Here is a 27,028-nt window from a genome sequence, read left to right on the forward strand (position 1 = left end):
AAGAGGCATGTTTCACTGGGAAACCTCCTGTTATTCTAGATACTAATGGAGTTTAAAATATACTTTTTATAACAAATATCTGACACAACAAAGATTTTTTTTTTATTTAAAAACATCAAAAGACATCTTGCCTTTAATTATTAAATTTAACAGCCATTGCCCCACAGTCAAGTTGCCACTCCCGCAAGCAAAGTCCACACTCTAGTGTCTTGATTATCCCCCGCTACCGTAAAATGTCTTTGTAGAGTTTCCATCATAAATAAATTTAAAACAAGTTGATGCCAACTTGAGCATCTTCACATAACTTCCTTTTCTTTGTCCTCCGTCTTTAACTGTCCAATCAGTTTGGCCAAACGCCCAAAGCTGCACAGAATGAAGTCCTTCTGGCTCATTGATGAGTTGGCTCCTTTAGAGCCGAGTCTGAAGAAGAGGACACGAGGTGCCAGAGGTCACTGATGGGCAGACAGGAAGGTCAGCCGATGGTCCAGTGCTGGTGGAGGTCAGCACCATTACAGTCGTCCATGTGAATCCCTTCTTTATTCAGCCGTAAACATTTCCCACTGCTGGGATTCTTCAGAAGATTTTCCTTGAGAGAAGCATCAGAGAACAGGTGAATCAATAAATATCAAAATATATATTTATAACACTTGAACCTTTCCTTCAATCATGCTATGTTGAATAAAAACAACATTTTATGATTGACACCCTGATTTTCTCTCTTTCAGAGTTAAATAAGGTCAGTACCATGTCTGTCTGTATATTATTTTTCATAAGTCTGGCACAAAGTGCTGCTCACCTCTGTAAAGACCCACTCCTGTTGTGGAGGCAAACTGGTGCCCTTCCCCTTCAGATGGCAGACCTCGATCTTCACCGACTCCGGCGGGGTCGTGGCATGAAGACATAGCTGCTTTCCAATGTTATGACGAAGCTCTTTATGAGATGTGTATTCAAAGTACTAGAAGAGACAATCATCCAATCAGATCTAACTTTCCAAGATAACATCAAATTCCACACATGTGAGTCAGTCATTGTACCTGGTTTCCTCCCATATTGTGACACTGGTACATGATCACAGCTTGGCCTCCGTTGTTATTCGCTCCAACATCCAGGCAGGTCTGAGATCCAGAGTTTCTAATCTGGAACAAACACATACACAAGTCAAAGACATATACAGCTGCGTTTCTGAAACATGTGCCGAGAGTTATATTGTGGATTTATGCACAGACAGACAAAAGGGAAACGTGACTCACTGCTCCAAATGTTTTTGGGTTCAAGTCTGGAATGAAGGCCTCAGGGTAGACTGTGTTTAAGTACCAGGTAAAGTTCTTGCACTTGAGCTTCTCTCTCAGATTCAGACGATCAGAGATGTCCCCAAAGTTATTCTACAAATAGTAGAGAAAACATTTTTTAAAAACACATTGCATTGTTATTTCAACGTGTTGCTTCAACGTTCTAGTCAAAAGGATGATAAATGCCATTGTATCCATATGCATTAAACATTTGAACACTAACTCCTATCAGCAGGTCACACTGACCTCTTTGGCCATCGCGGCAGCATCCTTGTTGCGCCGATAGAAGATCTTCTTGTAGTCATCCATCCAGACCTCAGCCAGGCGCACCTGGTTGCGAGTGATGACTGCTGTGCCCTTGGGGAAAGTGTGAGGACTCTTGGTGCGGAAGACGTGACCCACCACAGAACAAGGGATGATCTCTAGCTGACCTCCACACTGCCACACCTGGGAATCACATTTCACACAGGTAGAAGTTCAGACTCTAACTTGATAATCAGAGGGAGACTTAAATGTGTGGACTGGCGTAAAGAGACCGACCCTGAACGACATCTCCACATTTTCACCGCCCCAGATCTCCATCTTGTCATCATATGATCCAATGTGTTCAAAGTACTTCTTGGAGATTGAGAAGAGACCTCCGGCAAAAGTAGGCGTTCTGAAATATTCAGAGGCACACACAAAAAGCTTTAGAAACTTAAATGATTCAAGATGTTCTGAGGGAAACCAATACGATCCTTCTTACTTTACAGGGTAGGTTTCATCCTTGCGCAGCTTTCTCGCATCCTCAGGGATCGCCTCCCAGCCGAAACCGAGGCTCCAGTCAAAGTTACCGCGGTTGAAAGAGCGGCTGGTGACCACAGGCTTGTAGAAACTAAAGGTGTTGAGGTCAATGGTGGAGATCTCTGGACTAACCACAGCAGTGGGTTCCTCAACAATGCGGAACAACAGGGGCTCTAGCCAACCATGGAAACACTCACCTAGACAGGGAACAAGGACAGGGATCACGTAAAAATGTACTTCTTAACCCGTCTTTCAAATTATTTACTTAAAGTCTGTCCGTCTGTTAAGTCACTGTCTATTGTCAAAGCAGTCAACACCACAGTGATTGAGCCTATGGCCCACGGATGAAAGTATAATTATATATTTGCTCTATTACAAACAGAGTATATGGCAATATTCACAGAATAAAATGCTGTTTTACAGTTTTTCCTATAAATACCAACATAAAATAGAGATATGCACACAATTATGAAATCTTGAAGTTCATGTATCAACAAAAAAGCTCCAGACTGCTAAACTTCTAAATTGTAAATCAACTTTAACACCAATCAGTTTCAGGTGAAGAGTTATGATGAGACAAGGCATCGTGAACATGCTAGTATTAGATCACATTTAGCAGACGCTTGCGTCCAAAGTAACAAATATTTCATAATTTCTTTGAAGACTGAGGGAGATTTATTTACATTTAAAAATATTTAAAATTTGATTTACTGCCAACAATTAATGTAACAATCACAATAATGTTTTTGCTTCCTTCCTTATAAATTAATCTGCTGTCAGGGTTATTCTCTCTAATCACAAAAATATTTTCTGACCCCAAACAATATATACCGTCATATTAGGCAAAATAATGACAATTCTATCCAATATATGAGACATTTTCTTGCAGTTATGTTAATACGTATATTTTTGAAAAACTTCATATTATCTCCCAACCCTCTCAGTGCTATGGCCACAACGAGATACACACAGCTGCTTAAAAATGGCCAGTGTGGCTACTGTTGGTTGTGTGCGTGTGCTTCCTCACAGTGTGCATCAAGAAAGGTTAGCACTTCGCCCTGAGCGATACTGGCACCCAGCAGCCTGGCAGTGATCAGGCCCTTCCTCTCCAGCTGCCTCACAACATGGACAATCTTCAGCTGACGCACATATTCCTCCAGTTGGCTTTTTAGGTGCTCTGTGGAAATAAATATAAAAAACATTATCCTGTCTGTCTCGTCTTCTTTTAAAGCTATGTTGTTGCCTCTGGTGAGCTCCTGTGGTTGAAGCTCTTATCTTGTTGGAAACGGTTACAGATGAAACAGAGCACTGTTGAGCCTCACTCAACGGTGCTCTGTTGCTCAGATGCTGCAACATACTTCAAACTTACAGACAGAATTACAAGCTATTATTTTCAGCATCATCAATAATAGTAGAGCAGCTACCCCAGATAAGAAAAAGTGAAATAATAATACGTTACCAATGAAACCAAGAGGTAGCAGTGAAGTGGAAACTGCTTCTAAATCAGGGTCACACTTCCCTTCTAAGAGCATTCATTACCACAATGCACGTTTGCACATTTTGACATAAGTTTCAGTCTAAATGAAGACTGCAACCACAAGTTCTACACTTGATGACAGAGCAGCAGCTCCAGTAGCAAAAAGGGAAGTTAGCTTAGAGCAGGAAATACAGCTGAGGGTAACAGCACATGAGCTTCTGTTAGAAATAACTGACAGAGGATAGTTATAGCTCAGTCAATGACATTAAAAAAACCCAATGCTGAGGTATTCGAGAACAGATGAGGCTGTTTGCGTGACATTAGTATTAGAACTCATTTTCCGACCTGCATTTACTCTAATTATCGCATATAGAAACATTTAAAGATAAAGAGATAGTAAACCGCACAGTCAAACCCATGGGGGAGTGATAGAAGGCGTATGAGGTGGAAATTGCTTCTTCCCATGAATTTGAACAATTTCCTGTATTACACCAGACATTTACACACAACTCAATAATGTTGCTGCTGTGCAATAATCAATGTAATTTCCCTAAAATAAACTGTTTCCACAGTCAAAGCAGCCTAACAGGTTGTACAAACACACTATGCAAAGTTGCATTCATCTGTCAAAGATGAGCCTCTTTCCTTTTGCAAACACTCACTGAGGTGGACGTGCCGTTGGAGAGTCTCTTGTCAAGATGGTGTGCACCACTATCATTTGTATATCACTGGAGGCCAGCCTTGTGGACATGCCCACAGTAAAAAACACACAGGGTTGTTTTCATTTATAACACTCTGCTTGCCCGTTACCGTGTGTGCAATCTGTTAAAAATCCCAAGGCGTCACCCTTCTTATCAAAGCTCACTGCTTACAATGACTGGAGCGCTGCCCTAAAAACTCCGAAGGTCAATTTAATTAATAAATCACTTATAACTCGAGACTTCAGGACTTTCTGATTGTGCTGTGCAACGGTTCCCTCCCTCCACCTTGTTTAACAAATTACTCACCTGAGCTTCCTGGTGAAGTCTTCAATTTTATCTTACCATAATTACAGAAAACGTCAGTACAACATTGAAGGAGGGTTTTGGAGGAGTTTTAGCAGAGCTGCTGAGCTTACACATTTGTTCCTCACTTACCGCCTGATTAAGAGCAGAAATAAGAATGTGATAAAACTAAACTCCCCTCACTGTTGCAAAGCTCTTATACAAGCTCTTTTATATTTTGCTGCCAGTGTGTCCTAAAGTATGTTTTGTCATTAGTGCACGTTTATACTTCTCACACCTGCAACGCTGGCGTCGTCTACCAAGATGATCTCTTTGAGCAGGATAGCAGGAGACGTGTGCAGGACGCTGTGGACCGTCCTGAGGAGCGTGGACCAAGCCTCGTTGTGGAACACGATAATGACACTGGTGGTAGGCAGAGGAGGACAGCGAGGAAACTTCCTGTCCACGCACCTGAGCGGGGTGAGCCACGTCAGAACACACAGAGGGACAAAGAAGCGTGCCAGAGTGAGGTTCATATCTGATGAAATGAAAGTCACACAGAAGGACGCGCAGAGCCACGTATAACAGACCATTGTTAGCACAACGAGTAAACAGACATAAGCAATCAGCTCATCCATTAAGCCACTTGAAAAAGAAATAGCTCAAGGCCTGTCGAGCGTCTGACATGTTCATGAGTGTGACAAACATTTGCAATGCGTAAAAGTAAAAAGTATTAACCAAGTGATTTTCCTGAATAATGAAGAGCGCTGTATGAAAATCCATGTACCGGTAAATAATTTACTGCTCTGAGCATGACTCCAGAGGATATTATCTGGCCTGCTGTGTACATGTCGGCACACTTGCTGATAAAATAATTATTTGTCTAAACTATCTCAGATTATTTTAAGAACATGTTCTTACTCTGGAGGCCTCGTGTCATCTCCAAGACTACGGCTGAGCGAGATGCGGTCACTGGCAAACTGATTAAAACAGTGCCGCGTCATACCCTCCTCTTTCTCCTTCTCCTCCTCTGGGGACATGTGGTCTTTCTGATATCCCTTCCCATTAGCCCCTGGTCTTGTGGAGTCCTGAGGCGGTCTCTCCAGGTGAGGTTTGAGCTGGGCTTGAGTGTAGAATCCAGCGGGGCATTTGGCGTCCTCGGTGGGCTGCTCCTGTACTGGCGGTGCCTCTGGAGCTCCGATCTGGAAGCCAATATTGTTGACAGCCTCTCGCACCATGCCCATGACCTTATCCTTCTTGTCCACGAGCTCCTGAAACCAGGGGTCACCGGCAGGCGAAGAGCCGACATCCCGCTGGAGAACCACAAGGACCACCATGAAGAGGGTCCCAGCAAGGAGCACCAGTTTCACGGGGGACATACGCCGCCGTAGGAACAGACGCATGTTTCACCGGGTGTTGCTCCCAAAGCTGTTAAAAGCAGAAAAAAACAAAAACAAAGTAAGTCCCCAGTCGCTGGCTGCAAAAACGTTTGCACGTGAGGGTTTCAGCCAATATCTGAAAAAAAGACTCCTTATAAAATCCTCTGAAAGCCTCACATGCTTCTACACACTAAACATTCTGTGAATTCTTCCTGAAGCAAAAAAAACAAACAAAAAAAACACAAGCAAAGAGATACATTTCCTAAAACCGGTTTGTGCGTCCGTGCAAGTGTCATAGCAGCAGGAAAGCTCGCTACTCCTGGTCTCCTCAGGAAACAGTCCCACAGGGCAGGTGGAGGGAACAGGTAGGAAGAGAGAGAGAGAGTGAACAAACACACCACACCTCTCGGTAAACACCTTGAATTCACCTGTCCTGGCCGCGGTCCTCCAGGACCCACGTGGCAGCAGGTGGGCTGCAACACCCCTGGCTCAGCCTGCAACTCCCTCACCTGTTAATGAGTGACAACGCCTCGCTACCTGCACCAGAAGACACCTCTCCCATAATGATCAGCTGTCACCTGGTACAGGAACTGGCGTTTGCTATGTGGTGCGTGAGGGGATCATAACATAAGCCTAGGCACAATGAGAGACTGTTTCCTGCTGAAACAGGATATCACTGCAATGTGGCACATCTGCGTGTCCGTAGGTGATCACTGTTCTGTTGGAGACTCACTCTTACTTGTTCATAATTAATTTAATGTATTCTCAAGCCAGCCTCCTTCATAATTGATTCAGGAGGACACTCCTTTGGTGTTCCAGAGAAGGGGGGACAGTCCACTCTGGACGTAGTGGTCCTCTGGACCAGTTGGTCCACTTTGTTGGTCACTGAAGTGACAACACAGGAGTGAAGAAAAGACATAAGATGAAATCAATATGATGTGGGATGTAAATCTGGATTAAACTCCCATTAAAGTCCCCATCAGGTCTGTTTTTAGTCCTTACGGGAAGGACCAAGTGTTATTTTATTTCCACTTCCCCACAGCTCATAACTTGAAGCACAAATAAACAAGAAGTGCCGACAACTGACTGAAATAATTCAGCTGAACGACGCGTTAAAGCAAAGTTAAAGAGGAACTGTAACGTTTCCTTATTCAGGATATGTTCACGTATTAATCACGTTCGGTCTCTTTCAGCGGCTCTAGGAGCGTTATGTGCCAGACGGACGATACCTGTCCGTCAATATCACAAATGACACCGAAACGCCACTGGAAGGTGAATAATACAGGACGAATACTACTGGAAGCTTTCTACTTCTCTCCGAAATGTGACCCCACTTACCTAAAATCAAGAGTAGTCGTCGCCCACACCTGTAGCTGATTGTTTCTTTATTTGAATAGAAAGTTTCCGCGTGTGTAGCACGTCTTTCCAGTTACTATAAGTTGTCAGACTGGAGTTTTGAACAGAGCCGCGTCGCCTCCCGGCTTTTCCTTTGAACCGAACAGGTGCCATTTGTTGAAATGATTAGCCGGCGCGAGCGAGTCCCCTGCTGGCCGCGTGCGTCCTACACACCCGGACGTTTCCGCGCGCTCATCGAAAAGAGGACGTGACCTGTGATTGAAATATCAGACGGTCTGTATCAAATGCGGAAGAAACAATACAATACTTTTACAGAAGAAAAAACGAAACAAACATAATTCTATATTAAAATAATACATATATCATGATGCAGCTATGACACCATCACAGTGTCAATAACTAGTATACACCTGCAGGGGTCTCAAACTGGCGGCCCGCGGGCCACATCTGGCCCATCCCCCCTCTACATCCGGCCCATGACGGATGTCAAAAATGGTACGTTTTTTTACATGAAATAATCTTATTATTTTATACTTGTTTCATATCAATTTAAGCTACCCAAACCCAATTATATTTGTTTCAAAAAGTTAAATAAAAAGTATTTTGTTTGTGCAATACAACGGCAAAGGGCAGAGGTCATGGTGCTGTGGGCTGTTTTTCCAGCGCGGGGCTGACGCTTCCTTTGTTTGGCCACAAACAGCAAAGATGTGGATGAATGCTACGTGCCTGACATGTAAGGAAAAAGTCACGGTTCTTAAGTAAATAGTAAAGTAAAATAAAGTAAGGGAAAAACACCTGCACTAAATGTTGAGTACAATGTATATACAAATGCATAGTAAGTGCTGTTTGAGGAAACAATAATACAAATATAATAAATGTTAAGAGTTATTGAAAAAAAGTTTTTTCCTCATGAATGTTGACATGGCCCTCCTATGAGATGACCATCAGCGGCCCCAAGCCAATTTGAGTTTGAGACCCCTGAGTGTGTATTACACACTACAAGTCCCTGCATCATCAGCCTATTACAGTAACATTGGTGCTTTTTCATCGGGGATTAGAAGGAATTTATGTCGCTTAATTAATGTTCAGCATAGAGGCTGTGAGTGAACATTGCTATTACCTCCACAGACATTCATTATTCATGTGCGAGCAATTACATACTCTCTCCCATATCGCCCTCTTGAAACTGTAGACTGATTATTCAGAAAAGGAGAAGGAGGCGTCTCTCAGGTTACTGTCACAGGGAGAAATCTTGATTGCAGGCTGCTGATTAACATGAGAGCTAAATGAAAACCCAAACAAATAAACAGACTAAAGTAAGACATCAGAAATAAACTATTGGGAGAAGCTGAAATGCCACTGACTATTCTCAAACAGCAATAATCATAAACATTATTATTATTATTTTTTTTTTTTACTGTTTATTCCCCTTGACGCAGCTTAATAACAACACTAAGCCAGGTGGTGTTCTAGCTATCTTCTGTAAAAAATATTTTACTAATATTTCTACGAGAGTATAAATATGTAGAGTAATAAACCATATAAACAGAATCAATACAAAACAGCCATTTATTAATTTATTGTCGAGGGGAAATGAATTAAATCAACCATTGCACTATTTCCTAAACTGTCACTTTTAAAAGTTGAATTCAACAGTGTTCAGTCGACCTTTCATTTAGAGGAAGTGGGGATCTTTTTATGTAGCCTATGAAGGCGGCGTTTCTTTTGTGTGTGGCTCAGACAGAAAAGTGAGCATTTCAACACCAGGTGTAACGCTCGCCTTGATGTCAATGTAAAATACACCTGCACTTTTCAGTGTGACGTCAAATCATTTTGCCCTCTAGTACAATGATTAATCTCCTTTCTCAGTAGTAGTTTCATTGCGGACAAATATAGTAATTATTACATACATTCATATCATTATTGTTTCAAAAGACTCATTTTGGGGAGGGTTACAAGCTTTCATGTGCCAAATACAAACAGATGGGGCCAAATACTGTTGTGTAACGTTGTGAATATTGGTCCATGACGTATGCAGACCTGGAAACTGCATAATCTAAAAGGTAATACTTGTGAGCAGGCAGAACATTCCTGCATACAGTTAATCCTGAAGCCTCAGGAAACCGGTTTGCATTTACACATTGTAACACAATCCCAACTAAACGTTTCGTAGGCTTTTTGCTTATTTAGGTCGGAATGAAATCAGTCAAAATCACAGACCGGTAAAAGGCGCAGTAGACATGATTCTCTTCAAACGATCATTTTTTGACACACGCGAAATCAGTAATGGACACACAACTCCAAGGAAAAATATAAAACATGCCTTGCAGCAACCAGTTTGGCAAGAAAGCATTGTCATACAGTATCATAAAAACCTCACAGTGAAAAGTTACAGTATGCTCCTTTATAGATAAAGTTCAGCATTCAGTTATGTGTGCTCACACAAACACACACACACACACACACACACACACACACACACACACACACACACACGCTTATATAAAATGTTTCATAACAGTTTCAGAATCTCTCGTCAGTACCATGATACTAATGCAACTATCCTTCCTTCATTTCATAGTTCTTGATTTTGGCTTGAACCAAAAATACATTGCAGGGCGGGAGTAATCAATCGTACATTTCAGTGAACCGCGGGCAGCCTTGTGTCCAGACGGAGGCTAATCACAAGCTAGAAGAAAACAAAGAAGGCCCCGATAAGAAACACAGAAGTCCAAGCCAAGGTTATCGTGAGTGTTTTCTATCTGCCTACGTGTGCACGTGTGTGTGTTCCACTTTATGAATAAGTCCACGACGAGAGGTGTTCGTCCCTACCGACGACAGTGACGTTACCGTGGCGTTTGCTGTCAGAATATGAATAAATAACTTATGCTGAACATAGTCGTTAGTGTGTGTTTCATATCAAACATTTGTTCTTTGGTCATTTTCATCCTTGATGTTGTCCTTGCATATTTTCTTTTAAGTAACAGTTTTGTAGTTTATATTTTATATATCTATATCTATAGATATATATTCTTTTTGTACAAGGTCATCACAAAAATCCGTCTGCAGGAAAATACTAACTGACTCCAGATGAAATACTTGTACTATTGCTCATAAACACAAGCATAGCCACTTCCATCCTAAGGCAACTGGGCTTCGTGATCTCTCGAGCAGCTTGGGGGAGAAAAAGCCTTCGAACATGAAGTGCATCTGAGTACGTGACAACATACAGACAGGGCCGAGCTCGTCTCCCGCTGGATGATTTCTGTCCTCAGTGTGTTTGCACCGATGCTTCAGTGCTCATCGCCGAGCTGACCACTCAGTCTCTCTGTGTTCTGTCCTGTCAGTGCGGTGGGAGTCACGCTGCGGTCCGCCTGCCCTGTCGTTAACTGCCCGGGGGACCGCTAGTGAGGAAGTAAGTGGTCATCTCCCCCTTCCCCTTCACCTTGACAACACCTCGACAGTCCAGCTGGTATCCATTGTTGACCAGCACGTGGTACAAGTCTGTGGTCACCTAAGAGAGGACACAGACATTGGACACCCCGAACGTGAGACACTCAACCCTCGCGAAGAGAGACATTTTCAGTCCCAGGTTCACTCTGAACAATCTCCCTAAAGTGACCGTGAGCAAGGAATATTACATATAGATAAAAGGTTTAAAAAGCAGTGCATTCAATATAGATTTAGAGGAAAATAGATCTACTATCTATGAGTGATGATGGAAATGATTAGTTGCAACCCTACTATTAATAGACTGTATTATAGGAGTCCTTTGTATGTGTAGTAACCCATGCTGTTCAACAGATGGCAGCACTGTTCTGACTGTAATATTTGTAGTGGCCAAATTAGGGATTGTGATTTGGGGCAACAACAAAAGGAAATCTCGTTCAGCTCTTAGCTAGTCTGGTGTTTTTCACACATCTCAAAGTAAGTGTTAACATCGACTATATATAACCATGATCCTGACTGACAGACTCCTCGGAGGACAATGTGACGCCTCACAGTGGTTACAGTTTCCCTCTTCAAGACTCAGAAGAAGAACAGAACAAAGCAGGAATTCAGATGTAGCTTTCTGCCCTCCTCCAGCAGGACTTCAGAGCATCATTTCTGCCCGAGAACAGTATGTCCGGTGCTGACGTGGATTGTTGCTCAAGGGCACTTCTGCAGAGCAGATGTCTGAATTTAATTCCATAAGCTGAAGCACTGTGCAGTCATAGTAGCTGTAGAACTACTATCTGCTACGATACTTAAATATAATATAACAAAATATGAATAATAGTAAGATGTCTGCAGTGTGGACATTTTTTGATTTGGTTATGAATAAACAACTGACGCACATGTTCATGTTGGAATGACTAATGACAGCAGCATTAATGACTGGTTTTCGTCAGTAACTAGAGTGGTATTTTGCATTGGCTTGTCACATAACAGTAACTAAATCTGCAAAATGCTCGTTGTGCTGCGAAGCGTTCGGGTACCTGGATGCAGTCAGGTACTCCCGTGCTGTCCATCCGACTGGCCACGTTGACTGTGTTCCCCCAGATATCATACTGGGGCTTCCTGGCTCCAATCACCCCCGCCACCACCGGCCCCATGTTTAACCCTGAGAACAAATCAGCTGTGTTACATCACACTACTTACACCATATTAACTCAATTATAATGCCGTTTCTAAGGAGGTGGATAACCGCACTTCCTCTTTGACCTGGCACACGATTTCTTTGAAACGAATGCCAAAGAAGATTTAAGAGGAAAAAGGCTTCAAGGGCAAATCTCTCCTAGCTCCCAGGCTTACCTATCTTCATCTGGAAGTTGTTGAAGGAGTGCTCGTTGATGTATTTCATCTGCTCCCTGAGCCTCATGGCGTAGTCGGCCAGAGCCAGGATGTGTGAGCGGCCCTCTCTGTCGTAGGTGGAGTCGTTGAGGCCAGAGGCGGCCATGTAGGTGGAGCCGATAGTCTTGATTTTCTCCAGCTGACGGAACTTCTCCTCGCTGATGATCTAGAAACAAGGAACACAAGCTTGTTAAAGGTGGCACAGATGGTATATAGAGGCATATATAATTGCTACATCTTACAGACCTTATCTAGTAAACGTTTTCCACACTAATTTAAGTCACATTAATCTTTCATCCTCACCTCGTCAAAATCGGCGATGATCTCGTTGAGGAGCCTGAGACACTCCACTCCCTCGTTGTTAGCCTCCAGCTCCACGTAAAACTCGGAAAAGTTGCTGATGGAGGCAAACATGACAGCGACGCACTCGCATGACTGGTAGTACAGCTCGTCATTCCGGCGCTCTCGTGCCAGGAAGTGGGCCGCCACGTCCTTGGGCAGGATGTTGTGGAGCAGTCGCCGGTTGTACGCCTGCAGCTCCTCCATCTCCTCCTTCTCTTCCGTGGCCTGAGGAGGGACGGAGAGAGATGCGTTTGCTTAGTCTTAATGTTACGTGTCTGGATTTTTAAAGTAGTCACACACCTTTTTTCATGGAAGATATTTTGACATGACACAGTAGGAGAAGCACAGGTGTGAAAACCTAAAATGAAGGATTACTGGGTTCCATGTAAGTGTCGGTTTCAGGGTCCTGCTCTGTGCATGCTGGCTCACTGTCACACCAGCATGACGTACTTGGACACTTGAGCATAACCCAAGCCATCATTAATGTTACTGTGCTTTTCCTGCTACAAAAAAATGTCTTTTGGTGACTTATATAAAATCTTGGGTTTTGTTTTTCGAAATTTTTTTATTTACCTGCAGCTTCCAGAGGAAGTCAAGGCGTGCGGTGGACTCCACCTGCTGGCCGTGCAAGTAGAGAGCCAGAACAAACACCGTCAGGATTATAGGGGTCATGACCTTTAAGGATACCTTGCTCACACTCTCCAGACTGAGGGGGAAAAAGAGGAGTTGACAGGAAGAGACGTGAGTATCTTGCATGCGAGTGAAATGTAAATCGACTTGACGTATAGTAAAACATATGTCAAGAGAACGCGACTCACCACTGTTCTGCAGTTTCATTGAAACCAGGCCTGGAAAAGAGAGAGAGAGAAAGTCGTGTCTATAAAGCATATGAGTGACTAAAATTAGGCAGCGCTAAAGAAAATATTATAACTTACTGTTGTAGGGAATCATTAACAGGTGATAATTGCCTGAAAAAAGGGGAAGAAAACATGAAAAAAATAGGAATAAAGCCCAACTGGTACATGACAAAGTAGGCCTTTTACAATCTAAATCTTATCATATATCATGACAAAGTAGGCCATAAACCACAGTATTGTGACACAGGAGCCGAATCATTCAGGTTGAACGTTGGGAAAGAGCAAGTGTACTGTGTTTGTATACGTGTGCGACCCTAGCAGGGGACTCACAGGGTGTTGGCAATGACCAGCAGGTCTGCGTTATCAAACAGGACCACCTGAGGCCACTCCACCAGCAGGAGGAAGGTGAGCTGGATTAGCAGCATCAGAGCCAGCTTTCCTATGCTGCTGATGTGGAGGAACACGGAGCAGGCCAACAGGGTCAGCAGTACGCTGTAGCTGAAATACTGCAGCGGAGCACAGACGGCGAGGGGGGAGAGGTGGAGGGGGAAGGTTAGGTGAATACCCAAACACACTATTGGTCTGAACGCACAGGTGATATACACACACATGCTGAAATGTGAAGGGACTGACCTCGGGGAAATGGCAGGGCTTGGCCTGGCTGGAGCACAGAGTCAAACCGTCCTCCGCCGTCCTGGTCAGGTTGTGCAGCAGGCAGAGAGTCACTGATGTGTTCATCTTGTTGGCCACGCAGTCCTGCAGTTTCTCTCTGCTGCAGGTAAACTGGCAGGAAAGGACGACACAATCTGTCATTTAACCATCAGCCGATAAAGGTGAAACAGCAGAAGACACACACACACACACACACACACACACGTAAGGCTGAAAACAGACAGCTGCAATTATAAAATACGTCAATACCCTATGCAATGAAATAACAACATAAACTGTAAAATAGCCGATAGCGTCCCCATTTGAGAATGCTTTCAGGTTTGTTTGAAATTTCATTTCTGCACCATACTGTCGGTAATCATAATCTCTTTAAAAGTTCAGGATATATCAAAATACAATACAAAAAACGCAGCGGACTAACAAATGATCAGCAGAAATAGAGAAAGCAGCTGCTGAACTGAGCAAGCGAGCGAGCTACTTAAATCCAGATCGGCTCGGTTGATGCCAGAAACACTGAGCAACCAATCACAGGCTGAAACAACCCGCAGGCAGCCAATCCCAGAAGTGGAGCAAAAAGCTTCAGCTACAGGGCCACGATCAAACATTATATCTGAACAAGATTTACAATGGAAAGCAGGTACATTACACACTATGTTTTTATTTAACATTCTATAAAACGCACAATTGCTGTTGAGCATGCGTGAGGTTTCAGCATTGATGAACTGATTTGAATCTTTCCATGACTTTTCTTTGCTGTGACATTTGAAGGTCTTAATCTATGCACTCAAATGCTAAATAGATTTACATAATATTGTTAAAAAATAAAGAAGAAAAAAAGTTGATGGTTAAAAATAGCCTTATTTCTATGAGCACATCTGTCACAGTGATGGATTATGATTAATTACAGCCTAACCACTAATTATAGCCATTAGACAAACTGGTCTAATTTTAAAAATGACAGCATGGGGCTGAATCTCTTCAAATCTCTTTAAAATCTGATAATTTGAAATGAAGTGATTAATGGAAGCACAGTCTAATGAAACTGAAGCAGGTATGTGGCCCTCCCTGATTTCATTGTGTGGGACAAGCAGTTACGACCGTTACACGATACAAAGATGACAAAAATGAAGAGCTGCGTTCCCTACCATGTTAGCAAAGGAGGAAATGAAGAGGAGGAGGATGGTGAAGACGCCCACCAGTGTGCTGTTTGCATGAGACTGGACTATTTTCTTGGTTACAGTCTGCAAGGCAGCTGGGAAGAGCTTGAACGTAGTCAGCAAGGAGAAGATCAGACAAGAGAGTTAATACCATTAGTGATGATGGCCTAAGACATATGATAATGACTCTTATCTGAAGAAATCATATATATGCGGAGAAAGCCTTTGTTGCTTACCTTGATGCAGGAGTAGATGGCGCAGATGAAGAGGATGCTGGCGAGGATCGTGAAGATGCTGATGTAAAGACCGATCATAAGTATTGTTCTGCAGAAGAGGAAAGAAAAAAACAAAAACAGGTTCATTCGGATGTAAAACCCTCATTAACTCATCATAAACTAATCAAGACCACATTTCCTGCCCACAATGCAGTATGACTGGTACACGGGGCAACTTATCAGAAAGAGCTACTTACATTGGGAAAATGATCATCTGAATGCAACAGATGCAACAGAATACGAGGACTGCGCAGGCCACGTATCCCCCAAAACGGTCATCGACCTTTTTGGAGTACTGAAAATAGAAAATCAATGAGAATTAAAATGTGTAGCTCCGTTATTTAGGAGGAAATGATCATTCTGTTTACGTGACAGGGATTTAATGGCGAATTGCGAACCAACTCCGCTCAAATAGTCACCTTTTTCTCAAGCTCGGGGGTCTGAAAGGTGAGCAGGAACTTCTTGACGTGATCCTTCCTCAGCTGGTCGATGCTGCGCGCGTCGATGGCCCGTCCAAGGAACTCGTCCACCTCATCCTCCGGGTTCAGGGCCTCCTGGGCACAGCGGCTAGGAGGTGGATGGAACAATAGGTCAACTGTGTGCTGTGTATGTGTATGTGTGTGTGTGTGTGAGGGAGTTGGCCTGCGCTGTGACAGGCAGGATGACTCAGAGCTAAAATGGTATTAGTGCTGGGTTGGATGTCAGCATGCAAAACCAACAGTGGGCTCTGAAAGTTATAACGCCACAGTGACAGTCTGCCAGTCAACCGCTAATAACGGAAGTCACCATGAATAACAAAAAAAAAAAACGGGGGCCAAACACTCACTTGTCTTTGCTGGACGCTTCGTCGATGCCCTGTTGAAAACAAAAACATTGAGTGAAAATGAGACCCAAAAAAGTGTAGGAAAGAGAAAGGGAGAGATAAAGCGTGTAGCCACAGTCCAAACTGAAAAATACACAGACTCAGACATCTGCACAGCTAATCCCTGAGAGCCAGACTGATGTTTTAATTAATGCTCGGAGGCTTCAAATTACACCCTCTTTGCCCCCGGGGCTCAAACCCACTGAGATGGAGAGGACAAAAAGAAGAGAAGAGGGGGGGAAAATGTAGGAAAGGCAAGGAAATGAGACTGGTAGCTTAAAGAGAGGGAGGAAATGAGAGAGTGCGAGAAAAGAGAAATATCCGCAGCTGCAGACTCATCAGATTAGCTTCAGTAGTAAACGATGCACTGGGAATCCCTGGGAGCCCTGTTGTAACTGCTGTTGGTTTGATGGGAACAGATCAATACTCTGTCTCACATTCCCATTGTCTCATCTGGGCCTCGCCGTGTAGACAGCTCAGTGTACGTCTGTCACCTTCACTCACTCAGACTCACATTTACAGACTATTTAGCCATTTTAGTTTAGTATGTCAACTCGCAAATTAGTATAAGACGGAAAATAATATTGTAGCCTCGGCTGAGAAATACAAGGAAGACGTCTCTTTGACTCATGTGGTGTTCTGTACAATTATCTAACAGAGCTAAGCAACAATAGAAACACACAATAGTTGGGGGTGTTACATTGGTACATGATAATGATCATTCAGAGGCTGGTGAGAATGTCGTATGTTTTGCTGATATTTAGTTGTAATCAAAGTAAAAAAATACAAATTCAAGATTTTCTTTTTCTGTTTTCATGGATTCTACGAGGTAAAAAACAGTTAGTTAAACATATACTGGGCCTCTGACCCTTCACTGACCTTCTAACAGAAAAATCTCGTATTAACAACGCCTAGATAATTACAAAGCATATTTATGATTTGACTTCAGAGTGAAACAGATGACACAGCGAATCAGATATAGACCAACAAGTGCCCCGCTAAGTGCTCCCTGCGAGTTTCTCACCATCTGCCTGAAGACTTTGGACTCCTTGGTTCTGGAGAAGGATCTGTCGGGAACCCAGCGTGGCATCAATCCCTCGACAGAATTTGCACGTGCCCGCTGCATCTTGGCCATCAAGGCTTTCTCCTCTTTCTGGAAGTGAAGAAAAAAACCCCCACCGGACCACACGCTTTAACAAACAAGATCTTCTACGCCAGGTGACAAGCCATTACATCGTTTGTGTGAAATATGGCACTAGTGTGAAGCGTGACCTCACCCTCTTCTGGCTGCAGCCCAGCACCAGAAAGGTCTCAATGTTGTTCTCCTTCACGTACGCATTCCTCTCTTCTCCGAAGCCCGACTCCACCTCGTAGTCCCCGTTCAGATACTGTAGCGTGGCTTTGGTGATGTGGATTCGCCTACACACACACACACACACACAGTATGTAAGAAATGGGAGAACTTGTCGGCGAGGTAACAGGGGGAGTCGAAGGTACTTACCCAGCCTTCCCCCCGGCCTCCATTTGGTTGGCGAGTGTCACGTCATTGGACCAGACGTCAAACTGCCACTTGCGCAGGCCCAGCACCCCACAGTGAACACGCCCGCTGTGGATGCCCACTCGCATGTTCACATTAACTCCGGTCACCTCTCTCACCAGCCTGCAGGAGCGCACACACACACAAAAAAGCAGCGTCACCTTTAGCGTCACAGTGTCTCTTCTTACGCCACATAAACAAAGCGTCAAATCTAAACCTCCTATGGATCGTTACGGTGCGACTGTGAGGGTTGTGGGTGATGTTGCCGTGAGTGTGTGGATCTTTGCGTTTCAGCGCATCGGTGTGTGTTTGACTCACGAGATGGCCTCGATCATGTCTACTCCCATCTCCACACAGCAGTGGGCGTGGTCGGCCCGGGGCTCAGGCAGCCCCGACACACAGTAGTAACAGTCCCCGAGGATTTTAATACGCAGGCAGTGGTTCTCCTGTACAGCAACACACACACACGTAAAATCTTTATATAGAGCTTTTTATACATCATTTGGATGACTCGTCAGTCTTAGCGTAGTCTGATTGATGTTTTACACAATGCTTAACAGTTACATAATCAACAGTGGTTCAAAGTTCTGGCGGCGGCAGGTCGTCGGCGCTCACCGAGGCCAGCTTGTCGAAGCGAGCGAACAGCTCGTTCAGCGTCATGACCAGCTCCTGGGCCGTGCACTGGGACGCCAGGCTGGTGAAGCCCTCGATGTCTGCAAACAGTATGCTGCAGCAGAGGAGATGATGGTGGGAGTAGTGGAGGGTCACCAAAACAGACAAGGGAGGAAAAAAGAAAGACAAAAGGACACAGAGAATGAGATCCATTAATAAATTACAGAGTTAGTTAGCGTGGTCTAGCGCCTCCCTCCCTCTGCACTGTCCAGCTGCCGTGTGAACAGGGGAGGCAGACATTTGTTCTCTGGCTCCCATCATTCTGGGCCGATGTAGGTCACCTCCTCCTCTGAGAAGTCCAGCCCCCATCCCCTTGTCTGCATGCTTGTCATTGCTAACTTTTGATAGTAATTTAAAGCGAGGATCAACAACACCACCGCAGACAATCTGAGTTCCAGTCGAAGGCAACAGATGGCGCTGTTGGTCCCGTGAGGTCATCCACTGGAGGACTGGCCCTTAATTACAGCAGTCCAGAGCCTGTCTCCGTATACCCGCCTGACCAAGGCTGTAAGCCACGGTGGAAAAGATTATCTCTGAAGGGTCACTACACAAAGATCACACATTTTCTCGCTTACCACTAGGGGACGTACATGCAGTTATTGTTTGGCTGAGTTTTGAGATATTTATGCTGTGACTCTGAACAGTTCTCAGTGGAACGACTCTACCTGTGTGATCTGTAGATCATACAGAGTGACCGCTAAATAGCCTCCGGAGAAAGATGTAGAATTGTACTGCTGTTATAAATGTGTGATTTTTCAATTGTGTGTGCACCACAAACAATAAAGTAAATTCACCTCATTGGGTGACTGCAAAACATAAAAGAGCCTGAATCCAAGCAAATAAAAGGAGAATTTCCTGCATGCTCGGATATTACTAGGAGTGAAAACATTTGTTTCTCACCTTTTTCAATTAGTATTTTTTTTGACCATGTGAATTCTAAGAAATTTTACAAAATAACCTGTGAGAGTCAGCAGCTTTGAAACTTGGATAATGGATTGTTCTGGTTAGTTTACGCCTTACTAGACCGGCGGCATCGCAATACATTATTCCATCACCTGCACCTATTTGGGTCACCTCTAACAGGAGGTCGCCGCTGCAACCTGGTTTCCTCGCTGTCTCCCACCATCCCTACCACAACCTGAACAGCTCAACGCTCGGCTAATGAACGGAGGGTTTCAATCACCTGGCGACTTCCACTCGGGAGGGGAAATCCAGTGGCGAGGGCTGAGACGGGGGCGCCGTCACACTTACGGTCTGCCAAAGTCAATATTGTTACTGTAGCCGGTGCTGTCAGTGTCAATAAACAACAACATGCATAATACATGCTGTCAGGGAGATCGCCGGTGGAGTGACTCTGTAACTGACACATCAGTCAGCGGAGGGAGGTCAAAGCCGCCGGTGCAGTGGCGTGGAACCGTGCATGTGCATCTATCTGTATTTACCTAACGTTGTCATGTTTTTGGATGTAGATCTTGTGGAACATCATATCTTCCTTCTTCGCATTGATATCAGCCTTCATCTCCATGGCAACGTGCCTTGGCAGCACTGACAGCAGTAGGCGCTCCTGAGAGAGGGAGAGGAGAGAGAGAGAGAGAGAGAGAGAGAGAGAGAGAGAGAGAGAGAGAGAGAGAGAGAGAGAGAGAGAAATTATAGAAAGAAAGACAGGGAAAGAGCCCATTCATTTTCATCAGTTTCTACTGTTAAGAATGCTCAGTGAGTCACCCTGCCTCGTTGGCATCTGCGTGGGAACGTGTTAGTCAAACAGCGAACAGTGGAGATACGTGTTGTACTTCACAGCATATTGCTGACCTTAAAAAACTGAGACAAAAAAAAAATTAAGACTGGAAAATGGAGAGACACCCATTTGTTGCTCTTTTGCATTCGTGCACGCGTTTCAATTTTTCTACAGGATACAAGCACAACTGTCTCCCTCGCCTACATGCTTGAACATGCGTGTGTGTGGGTGTGCACATATGTGTACCTGCTGCTGGTTTTCCCTCTGCAGGTGCAGTCTGGCCTGGATGTATCCCCTCGTCTCCTGGAAGGCTTGTCTCTGGGAGACCTCTGCAGGGTAGTGGGTACAGATCCCGATCATGTTGGTGCACAGGAAGATCAGCACGTTGGCACCGATCTGGAAAAACGCACACAGCACATGGCAGAGAGAGTTAAACGCATGCAAACGTTACATCGCAGGAATACAGTGAACTATTCTTGACCTGGGTGAGGTCAATAAGCGAAATTGATAACAGTCTGTGTCATAGGATTTACTGCAAGGAGGAAAAATTCCTCAAATGTCTGAGGGGCCATAAGATGTGATCTGGTTAGAGATGATGTGTGTGGCCTCGTAGTAGTTCTGCAACAGGACATTCTGCTCATGTTGCGCTCTGAATGGCAGATAGGAAGCCTGGAGGGTTCAATGTGATGCGTGACCGGAGACACGTGACCTGCTTAAAGTTTATATTGTCTTTTTATATTCAAAAGACAGAGACAACAAGCAGATTTTACCTGCATGTAAATATCTGACTACAAAACACTTTAAATAGTCAAAATGAATTCAAAGCAACGTCAAACAGTAAATCATTTTTGTAACTTTAGATGGAGAGTTGCGAGAACCAGGAGCAGCCATTAATGTAACTCTCTTGTGTGTACCTATTGCAGCGAGGCCTATTGAACAATGAGGCGCTGAAGAATGCAAAGGGACAAACTGTAAAACGGCATTATCCGTGTATCTTGAGTAAATGGATTTTTTTAGATACAGTGTAAAGTTAGCTTTGTGGGGTCGTCGACCTTAAAAACATTCCTCCGTGCCGTTGAGGACGCTTTCTGTGGCTCCCTGTACGTCTCTGGATGTGTGGGGTGAATCTATACAAGTCTGTTAATGATTTCTCTTCTCACTCGTCCACGGCCGAGACTGAGCATCAGGATTTCCCCTCCGCTCACACTCTCTCTCTCACACACACACACACACACACACACACACACACACACACACACACACACACACACACACACACACACACACACACACACACACACACACACACACACACACACACACACACACACACACACACACACACACACAAGTCCTCTCCATGTTCGGAAACACGCTCCAGCCTGGGAAAGTCACTTGACCCCTGACCAGAGCACAGAGTGCTTCCTCTGAAGATGATATCATCAATAATGAGGAAAAGACGTGCAGGCAAAGCACACACACATAGGCAGGATTTCAATCAGTCTTAATAACAACATAAAGACTAAACTGGAGGACATGAAAAATCGTCATCACCAGTACCAGCACTTCATAGCGAGGCTGGTATGTTGCCAAACCAGTGTGTGTTTGTTTGTGTGTTGGAAAGTTGTGTGAATGACAAAGAAGAGAGATAGTGAAACTGCAGATAGAGGATGATTATCAGTATAAAAGCACAAACTGCATATTTCCATGAATGCTTCTTTGACCTTCTAAAAAATTCTATCACACGAGTTGTATTAAACTACTAAACGCAGCATCCACACACATCACTTTAACACAAAGTCAGCCACAGCGACGGCAGACGCGGAGCCGTGGTCCCGGGATGAGGTTTACACTGTACACACAAGAACTCGCCCTTTGTTGTCACAACAAGCCGGAGACGGCCTTACAACCTACGCTGGAAACACAACAGCGTTTGCACGGGACAGTGGCAGGCAGGAACCCCACCGCTTATCCAAAGAGAAAGGGAGCCTCCTATACCATCAGAAGACGAGAGGTCAAACTACATTAGAAGCACTCAGCAAAAATAAACACGCTTTTTCATGTAAATACTGATCCCTGATGCAGGCATTATTCAAGAACTAACACAGAGCATCCAAAATGTATCCTCATTTGTTATTTTCTGAGGGATAGAGATGCTGCCGGGTTCCTTCAAACAGGTTTTCAAGGAAGAACAAGTAGCGCCCGCAAAGTCTTTGATGCCGGATGATACAGAATGGGTGATGTCAGTCAACTTTTCACACATTCGGATCAAAGATGTCGAGGAGTGCGAGACGCCTCATTACGAGGCTGTAGGAGATCAGGTGTGGCTACCGGCTGAGCGATCGTTCTCGAAAAGAAACACTGAATTTGTGCCACGCCGTCGCTCAATTAGCGATTAACCCGTTGTGTTCATAAGTCACCGACGGGCCGGTGGGCTTCCCGGTAAGCCCCTCGTTGTAATGTCAAGGACCACCGACGGCGACCTGACACTCGGGGCTTGAAGGGGCCCTGACATAACCTGAGCGTATTAATCCCGAACAGATGGCTCCGAACAGAGAGAGCCAGATAACTCGGTTAGACGGGCCCCTCTGAGATACGGGGCCACCTGCAGTTCCCAGGACCACGCTTCTTAGCAATGCGCTCACTTTACATTCAGCTAAATCAGCTTCCCGTGAGAGAGAGCGCTCAGACTTCAAGCCAAGTGACGACATTCCTATCAAACCGATTTCTTGAACACAGCGTAGGAGGTCCCACATTTGGATGTTTGTGTATTTTTGTACAAGAGCGTAGTATGAACACACATATATTTGCGAGTACAGCATCTATTTGAAACCTTGCAAAACCCTTTCCAAAATATCTGCAGGTACAGTGCATTCAGGGTGATTATTAGATGACTGAGTGAATCTTGAATGATAGCTCAACATAACAGCCCGATAGCTCTGAATAAGTGAAACTGAGGTGTCAGGGAAACATTATGAACCAAGCTTGTGTTAATGCCAAGTTATGCTTAGTCACACGACAGTCTGGAGATTAGAAGCAGGAGCATTCATAGAGGCTTTTGAATAAATCTTGTGCGTGCGTGCATGTGTGTGTGTGTGTGTGTGTGTGTGTGTGTGTGCGTGGCTCCATTTGGACTGGCAGGTCTTTGATCCTGAAGCTTGTTGTGTCTGCCGCTGCACTTATATCACCCAGGCCTGCAAATCCAGCACAGACCCACGGCAGCTTTGACACTTCCTTCTCCAAACAGTAACGCGGGTGTAAAGAGAGCAATGGGAGCTCCTCCTTCATTAGCACACCGCCGCTCTCCTTAGAACCACTAAGCTGAACTTAGAGTACCTTTCCTGCCGATGTCTCCTGACCATTCTTCCTCCAGACGTTTTGGCTCTCAAAGACGAAAGCTCGCTTCGACATTTACTTAAGCAGGAACCTCTTGGCGGTGGAGTTGAAAGGAGCCCAAACATTGGCTTATAAGGCGCGGCTCCCGGCAAGGTGCTTTATAAAGAAAGGCAGGAGGATAACATGTAAAAGAGCGAAAGGAGGAAGGGGATGGAAAAGATTTTGGGCTTGGCAAACGCACAGAAAAATCCATTCTGTCTTTAATAATATCCCACCGGACAATTCTCTCACGCACAGCCACGCTGGCAGGAACACGTGCACGATCCAGCTTCTGATACCTAAGCCCCGTCATTCAGAGGTATTATATCACTCAAAAAGGGAGGTCTACGTGACATTTCGGCCTGCGGCACCGTGACACCGTGAAAGTGCTTTCTTCTATTGAATAAGGGGCATTGTTCACGTAATCAATGTTTGGTTTAATCCTGGAGTATTTGAGAAATGGCCTGAAATGAACATGAAGATAATGAAAGATAAGTTCAGATATCCCACCAACCCCCGAGCTCCACTAAAGCCGAAAGTTTGAAATCTAAAAGGCCAAAGTGCTTCATCCCATAAGTCAACACAATGGCTCTGGGGACGCTGGCTGCTACTCTCCAGCACATGGCCTTTGATAGGCATCTGGAGCTTTTAAAATGTCTTACAGAGATGAATGTCAGAGCCCAGTCGCACACTGCAGATCATAGCCTGAAAAAAAGATAACTTGTGGTACCAGCGGGGTAAAAATAGACAACACTATGTGACTTCGTTGCACTGGTCCAGATCTAATCAGGGGTTACTATAATGTGTAATTACTGACATAAGAAAGAAGCCATTCCTTATAAAGATAAATGTTGCAGTCGAGTGGGGGGGGGGTGCCTGTCTATGCCATTTTGGGTCCGTGCCATCTGGAAACAGAGCTGTGTTTTCGCCATGGCTCGGGCCAAACCAAAATTGGTCTCAGGCGACCAGTGAGGCCACGGAGTAATCTTTGTGAAACACTGAAGCAAATTCCGCGGAGCTAAATAGGGCTGGACCCAGGCTGCACATCTGTCAGAAAAAACAGGCCCCGAATTAATACATGCACATAAACGTTGTCCAAACATGAGGGGAAATATCTCCCGCTGATCTCGGAATTACTGACTAAAACAAATAAGCACCAGCCGAAGCCACCCACTGCACTTTTCTAATTTGACAAATTTTTCCTCGAATCAAAAGATTATAATGCTAATTTATCCTTATAGTTCAATATCGCGACCTTCACTCTTGACTGGCTTGAGTTCAACAGTTCCAATAAGGACAACATGCATCCGCCCGGCCCGGATTTAAACTCTTCTGACACTGGATCTGTAGAGCATGAGCCACTAAAGAAGTAACTTAAAGGACTTGGTGGCCTCAGAGGAAAAGAATGACAGCGAACAGAGGGGGCCGACTTTTTTTTTGTAAAACATTACACAGATATTTAGCTTCACTGTTGTTGCAGTCACGCTGTCATTTAAGGCCACTCCCTAAAACAAAGCAGCAGGGCCACATGAACTCACATTTTAGCCGTCTTATTACTTAGTTGTGGCTCACTTCACTTGGCTGAATTATACCATGTCGCATCCTGGTCGGAGCACACTCATCATTTGTCCTTTCCCCCTCTTTTATGGTCTCTGGGAACGATTTGCTTTAGGGAACATAACAATTATGTTCGCTAATCGATGAACTGCTGGTGGTGTGGTATTGAAAAAGGCATACATTAGCATAAATAGTAACTGTAACTGTTCATCACAAGGGAAGTCTAAAAATAGCTTGTAATGTCTCATCAACAAGTTATTTAAATACTGTCATACAACAAGACAAAGAAAGGCAACAAATCCATACTTTATTAGTATAGTTAGTATTTATAAGTCATAGTATAAATTTAGTAGATTATCGGAATACTTCCAGATGATTTACCAGTCAATCCGACCGATAGGTTCATCAACTGTTTCTATGTCATCTCTTTCATTTCCTTATATTAACATTCTGTTTTTGGTCATGAAACTGATCATGAGTTTTGATTATTTGTTGCATTGTATTTGTATATTGTGCAGCATGGACACACGTTTAGTTATTATGGATGGAAGGACGCATGGATAGTTAGATAGATGGGTGAACTGTATTCATTAACACACATGTTCGTATTAAATGGTCCATTGTTGTCGGTGGGTGTAGAGCTGATGAGTCCACCACTGTCTGTTTGTCAGTGGTCTTGGCTGCTCAGTGGTCCAGGGTCAGAGTTTGGCTGGACAGACAGAGGGGAGGAGGGAGGGGGGGAGGAGGGGAGTGGGCAGGGCTGGACACAACAACTCTCCTCCCAGCTGTGTCCTCGCTAACCCCTCACTTCCTGCCCGCTCACACCCTCACAGGCACAGCTGCAATTACAGCACGGTGGCTGCATGAACACAAGATCCGCTTAATTAGCCTAACAAATCAACCGGCCCCATTCACTCCTCTGCCGGCTACTCTCGCTGATTTGAACCGTGTGAGGGAGTCCAGACCTTGAACTGTGTGACTGTGAGCTAAACACCCAGGAATTCCCATCGCAACTTGTTTTGCCTTCATCTCCCTTAAAGCACAATGCACAACACGAACCCAAGGCCACCATTTCACTCGCACAGAGGCCGATGGAACAGGAGATAACGCCAAAATGGGGAATTGCTGCCGGGGACGACATGGTACCGCATTTTGTACTTACACTACAGCGTGTTTATTTAGTTCTCCTTTCGCCAGACAGTCTTTAAATACTGCATAAAAGAATTAAGAGCGGGAGCATTAGGCTACATTAGATGAGATCGCGTGTGTGTGTGTGTGGGCCAGATGCCGGAGCTCCAATAAAAACATACAAGAGTTAAGTTTCGCTGTCCACTTACATAAGCATCTGCTGACATTCAACCACACTGTGGTAACTCTGTTCTAGCTCTTCAACCGTACACAATATTGACTTTTACTACAAAGCATACAGATCAATACAGGTACACGAACAACAGGTTATAGTTTAAACAGCAGGAACGCAAGAGCGGTTTGGTGCCTGCTCAACTTGAGTTTTGGCTTCCACGAGCCGATACCAAATTCATAAATGTAACACGTGCCTACCGGGGCCGACCTCAGGAAAAGTCACACCATCAGCGGTGGAAAATAAAAGCACAGGTGTAGAGTTTCAGCACACGGTTTGAAAGCTGCTACTGTATATGTCTTCGTGCTAGGTCCTTTTATATATATCTCTGCTCGTCCCTTAAAGGCTATACATACCGAACAAAGAGGAAACATGATTCGGGGCATATTGAGTGCTAAAAGGGAAACGTAGAGTCGAACAGCACTGGCTCTTCTTCACACAAATGTGCTCCTGATACTTCATCCCGAACAAAGAAAACACTGCTGTCTTTCTGACACCTTAAAAGGAAAGGTTTCATTTCATTTTGA

At 44.4% G+C, this 27,028-nt stretch overlaps 2 protein-coding genes across 2 annotated transcripts in view; both read right to left on the reverse strand.

The window, feature by feature from the left end:
- Window positions 1–78: 78 nt before the first annotated feature.
- galnt6 (UDP-N-acetyl-alpha-D-galactosamine:polypeptide N-acetylgalactosaminyltransferase 6 (GalNAc-T6)) lies at window positions 79–7,408 on the reverse strand. Its single transcript, XM_084016195.1, has 11 exons — window positions 7,250–7,408; window positions 5,454–5,960; window positions 4,831–5,003; window positions 3,100–3,249; window positions 2,035–2,269; window positions 1,830–1,947; window positions 1,536–1,736; window positions 1,251–1,382; window positions 1,035–1,136; window positions 797–955; window positions 79–586 (listed from the first exon to the last, which is right to left on the reverse strand). The coding sequence occupies exons 2-11, from the start codon at window positions 5,933–5,935 to the stop codon at window positions 473–475; spliced, it is 1,866 nt and encodes a 621-aa protein (XP_083872321.1). The 5' UTR covers window positions 5,936–5,960; window positions 7,250–7,408; the 3' UTR covers window positions 79–472.
- A 1,416-nt stretch (window positions 7,409–8,824) lies between these two features.
- Window positions 8,825–27,028, reverse strand: part of LOC311016690 (adenylate cyclase type 6-like) — a 29,883-nt gene continuing 11,679 nt past the window's right edge. The window contains exons 4-24 of the mRNA XM_084014565.1: window positions 20,456–20,605; window positions 19,917–20,038; window positions 18,418–18,529; window positions 18,121–18,248; window positions 17,767–17,925; window positions 17,543–17,684; window positions 17,290–17,418; window positions 16,230–16,258; window positions 15,823–15,970; window positions 15,601–15,698; window positions 15,365–15,452; window positions 15,117–15,233; window positions 13,933–14,082; window positions 13,630–13,805; window positions 13,378–13,410; window positions 13,261–13,290; window positions 13,016–13,148; window positions 12,404–12,667; window positions 12,062–12,266; window positions 11,746–11,870; window positions 8,825–10,781 (exon numbers count right to left, since the gene is read on the reverse strand). Of these exons, the coding sequence (XP_083870691.1) occupies window positions 10,653–10,781; window positions 11,746–11,870; window positions 12,062–12,266; window positions 12,404–12,667; window positions 13,016–13,148; window positions 13,261–13,290; window positions 13,378–13,410; window positions 13,630–13,805; window positions 13,933–14,082; window positions 15,117–15,233; window positions 15,365–15,452; window positions 15,601–15,698; window positions 15,823–15,970; window positions 16,230–16,258; window positions 17,290–17,418; window positions 17,543–17,684; window positions 17,767–17,925; window positions 18,121–18,248; window positions 18,418–18,529; window positions 19,917–20,038; window positions 20,456–20,605 (2,667 nt within the window). The 3' untranslated portion in view covers window positions 8,825–10,652. The remainder of the gene's footprint in view (window positions 10,782–11,745; window positions 11,871–12,061; window positions 12,267–12,403; window positions 12,668–13,015; window positions 13,149–13,260; window positions 13,291–13,377; window positions 13,411–13,629; window positions 13,806–13,932; window positions 14,083–15,116; window positions 15,234–15,364; window positions 15,453–15,600; window positions 15,699–15,822; window positions 15,971–16,229; window positions 16,259–17,289; window positions 17,419–17,542; window positions 17,685–17,766; window positions 17,926–18,120; window positions 18,249–18,417; window positions 18,530–19,916; window positions 20,039–20,455; window positions 20,606–27,028) is intronic.

Source organism: Eutrigla gurnardus (genome assembly GCF_963514095.1).
Source record: "Eutrigla gurnardus genome assembly, chromosome: 8".
In the NCBI taxonomy this organism is placed as follows: domain Eukaryota; kingdom Metazoa; phylum Chordata; class Actinopteri; order Perciformes; family Triglidae; genus Eutrigla; species Eutrigla gurnardus.

What these genes read in the sequence shown, in the direction of transcription:
- galnt6 (XM_084016195.1), bottom strand. Translation starts at nt 5,935, where the DNA reads ATGCGTCTGTTCCTACGGCGGCGTATGTCCCCCGTGAAACTGGTGCTC. An exon ending in AGACGACGCCAGCGTTGCAG is followed by an intron (nt 3,250 to 4,830) that starts GTGTGAGAAGTA and finishes TTATTTCCACAG; the next exon opens with AGCACCTAAAAAGCCAACTG. An exon ending in CTGCCGCGATGGCCAAAGAG is followed by an intron (nt 1,383 to 1,535) that starts GTCAGTGTGACC and finishes TACTATTTGTAG; the next exon opens with AATAACTTTGGGGACATCTC.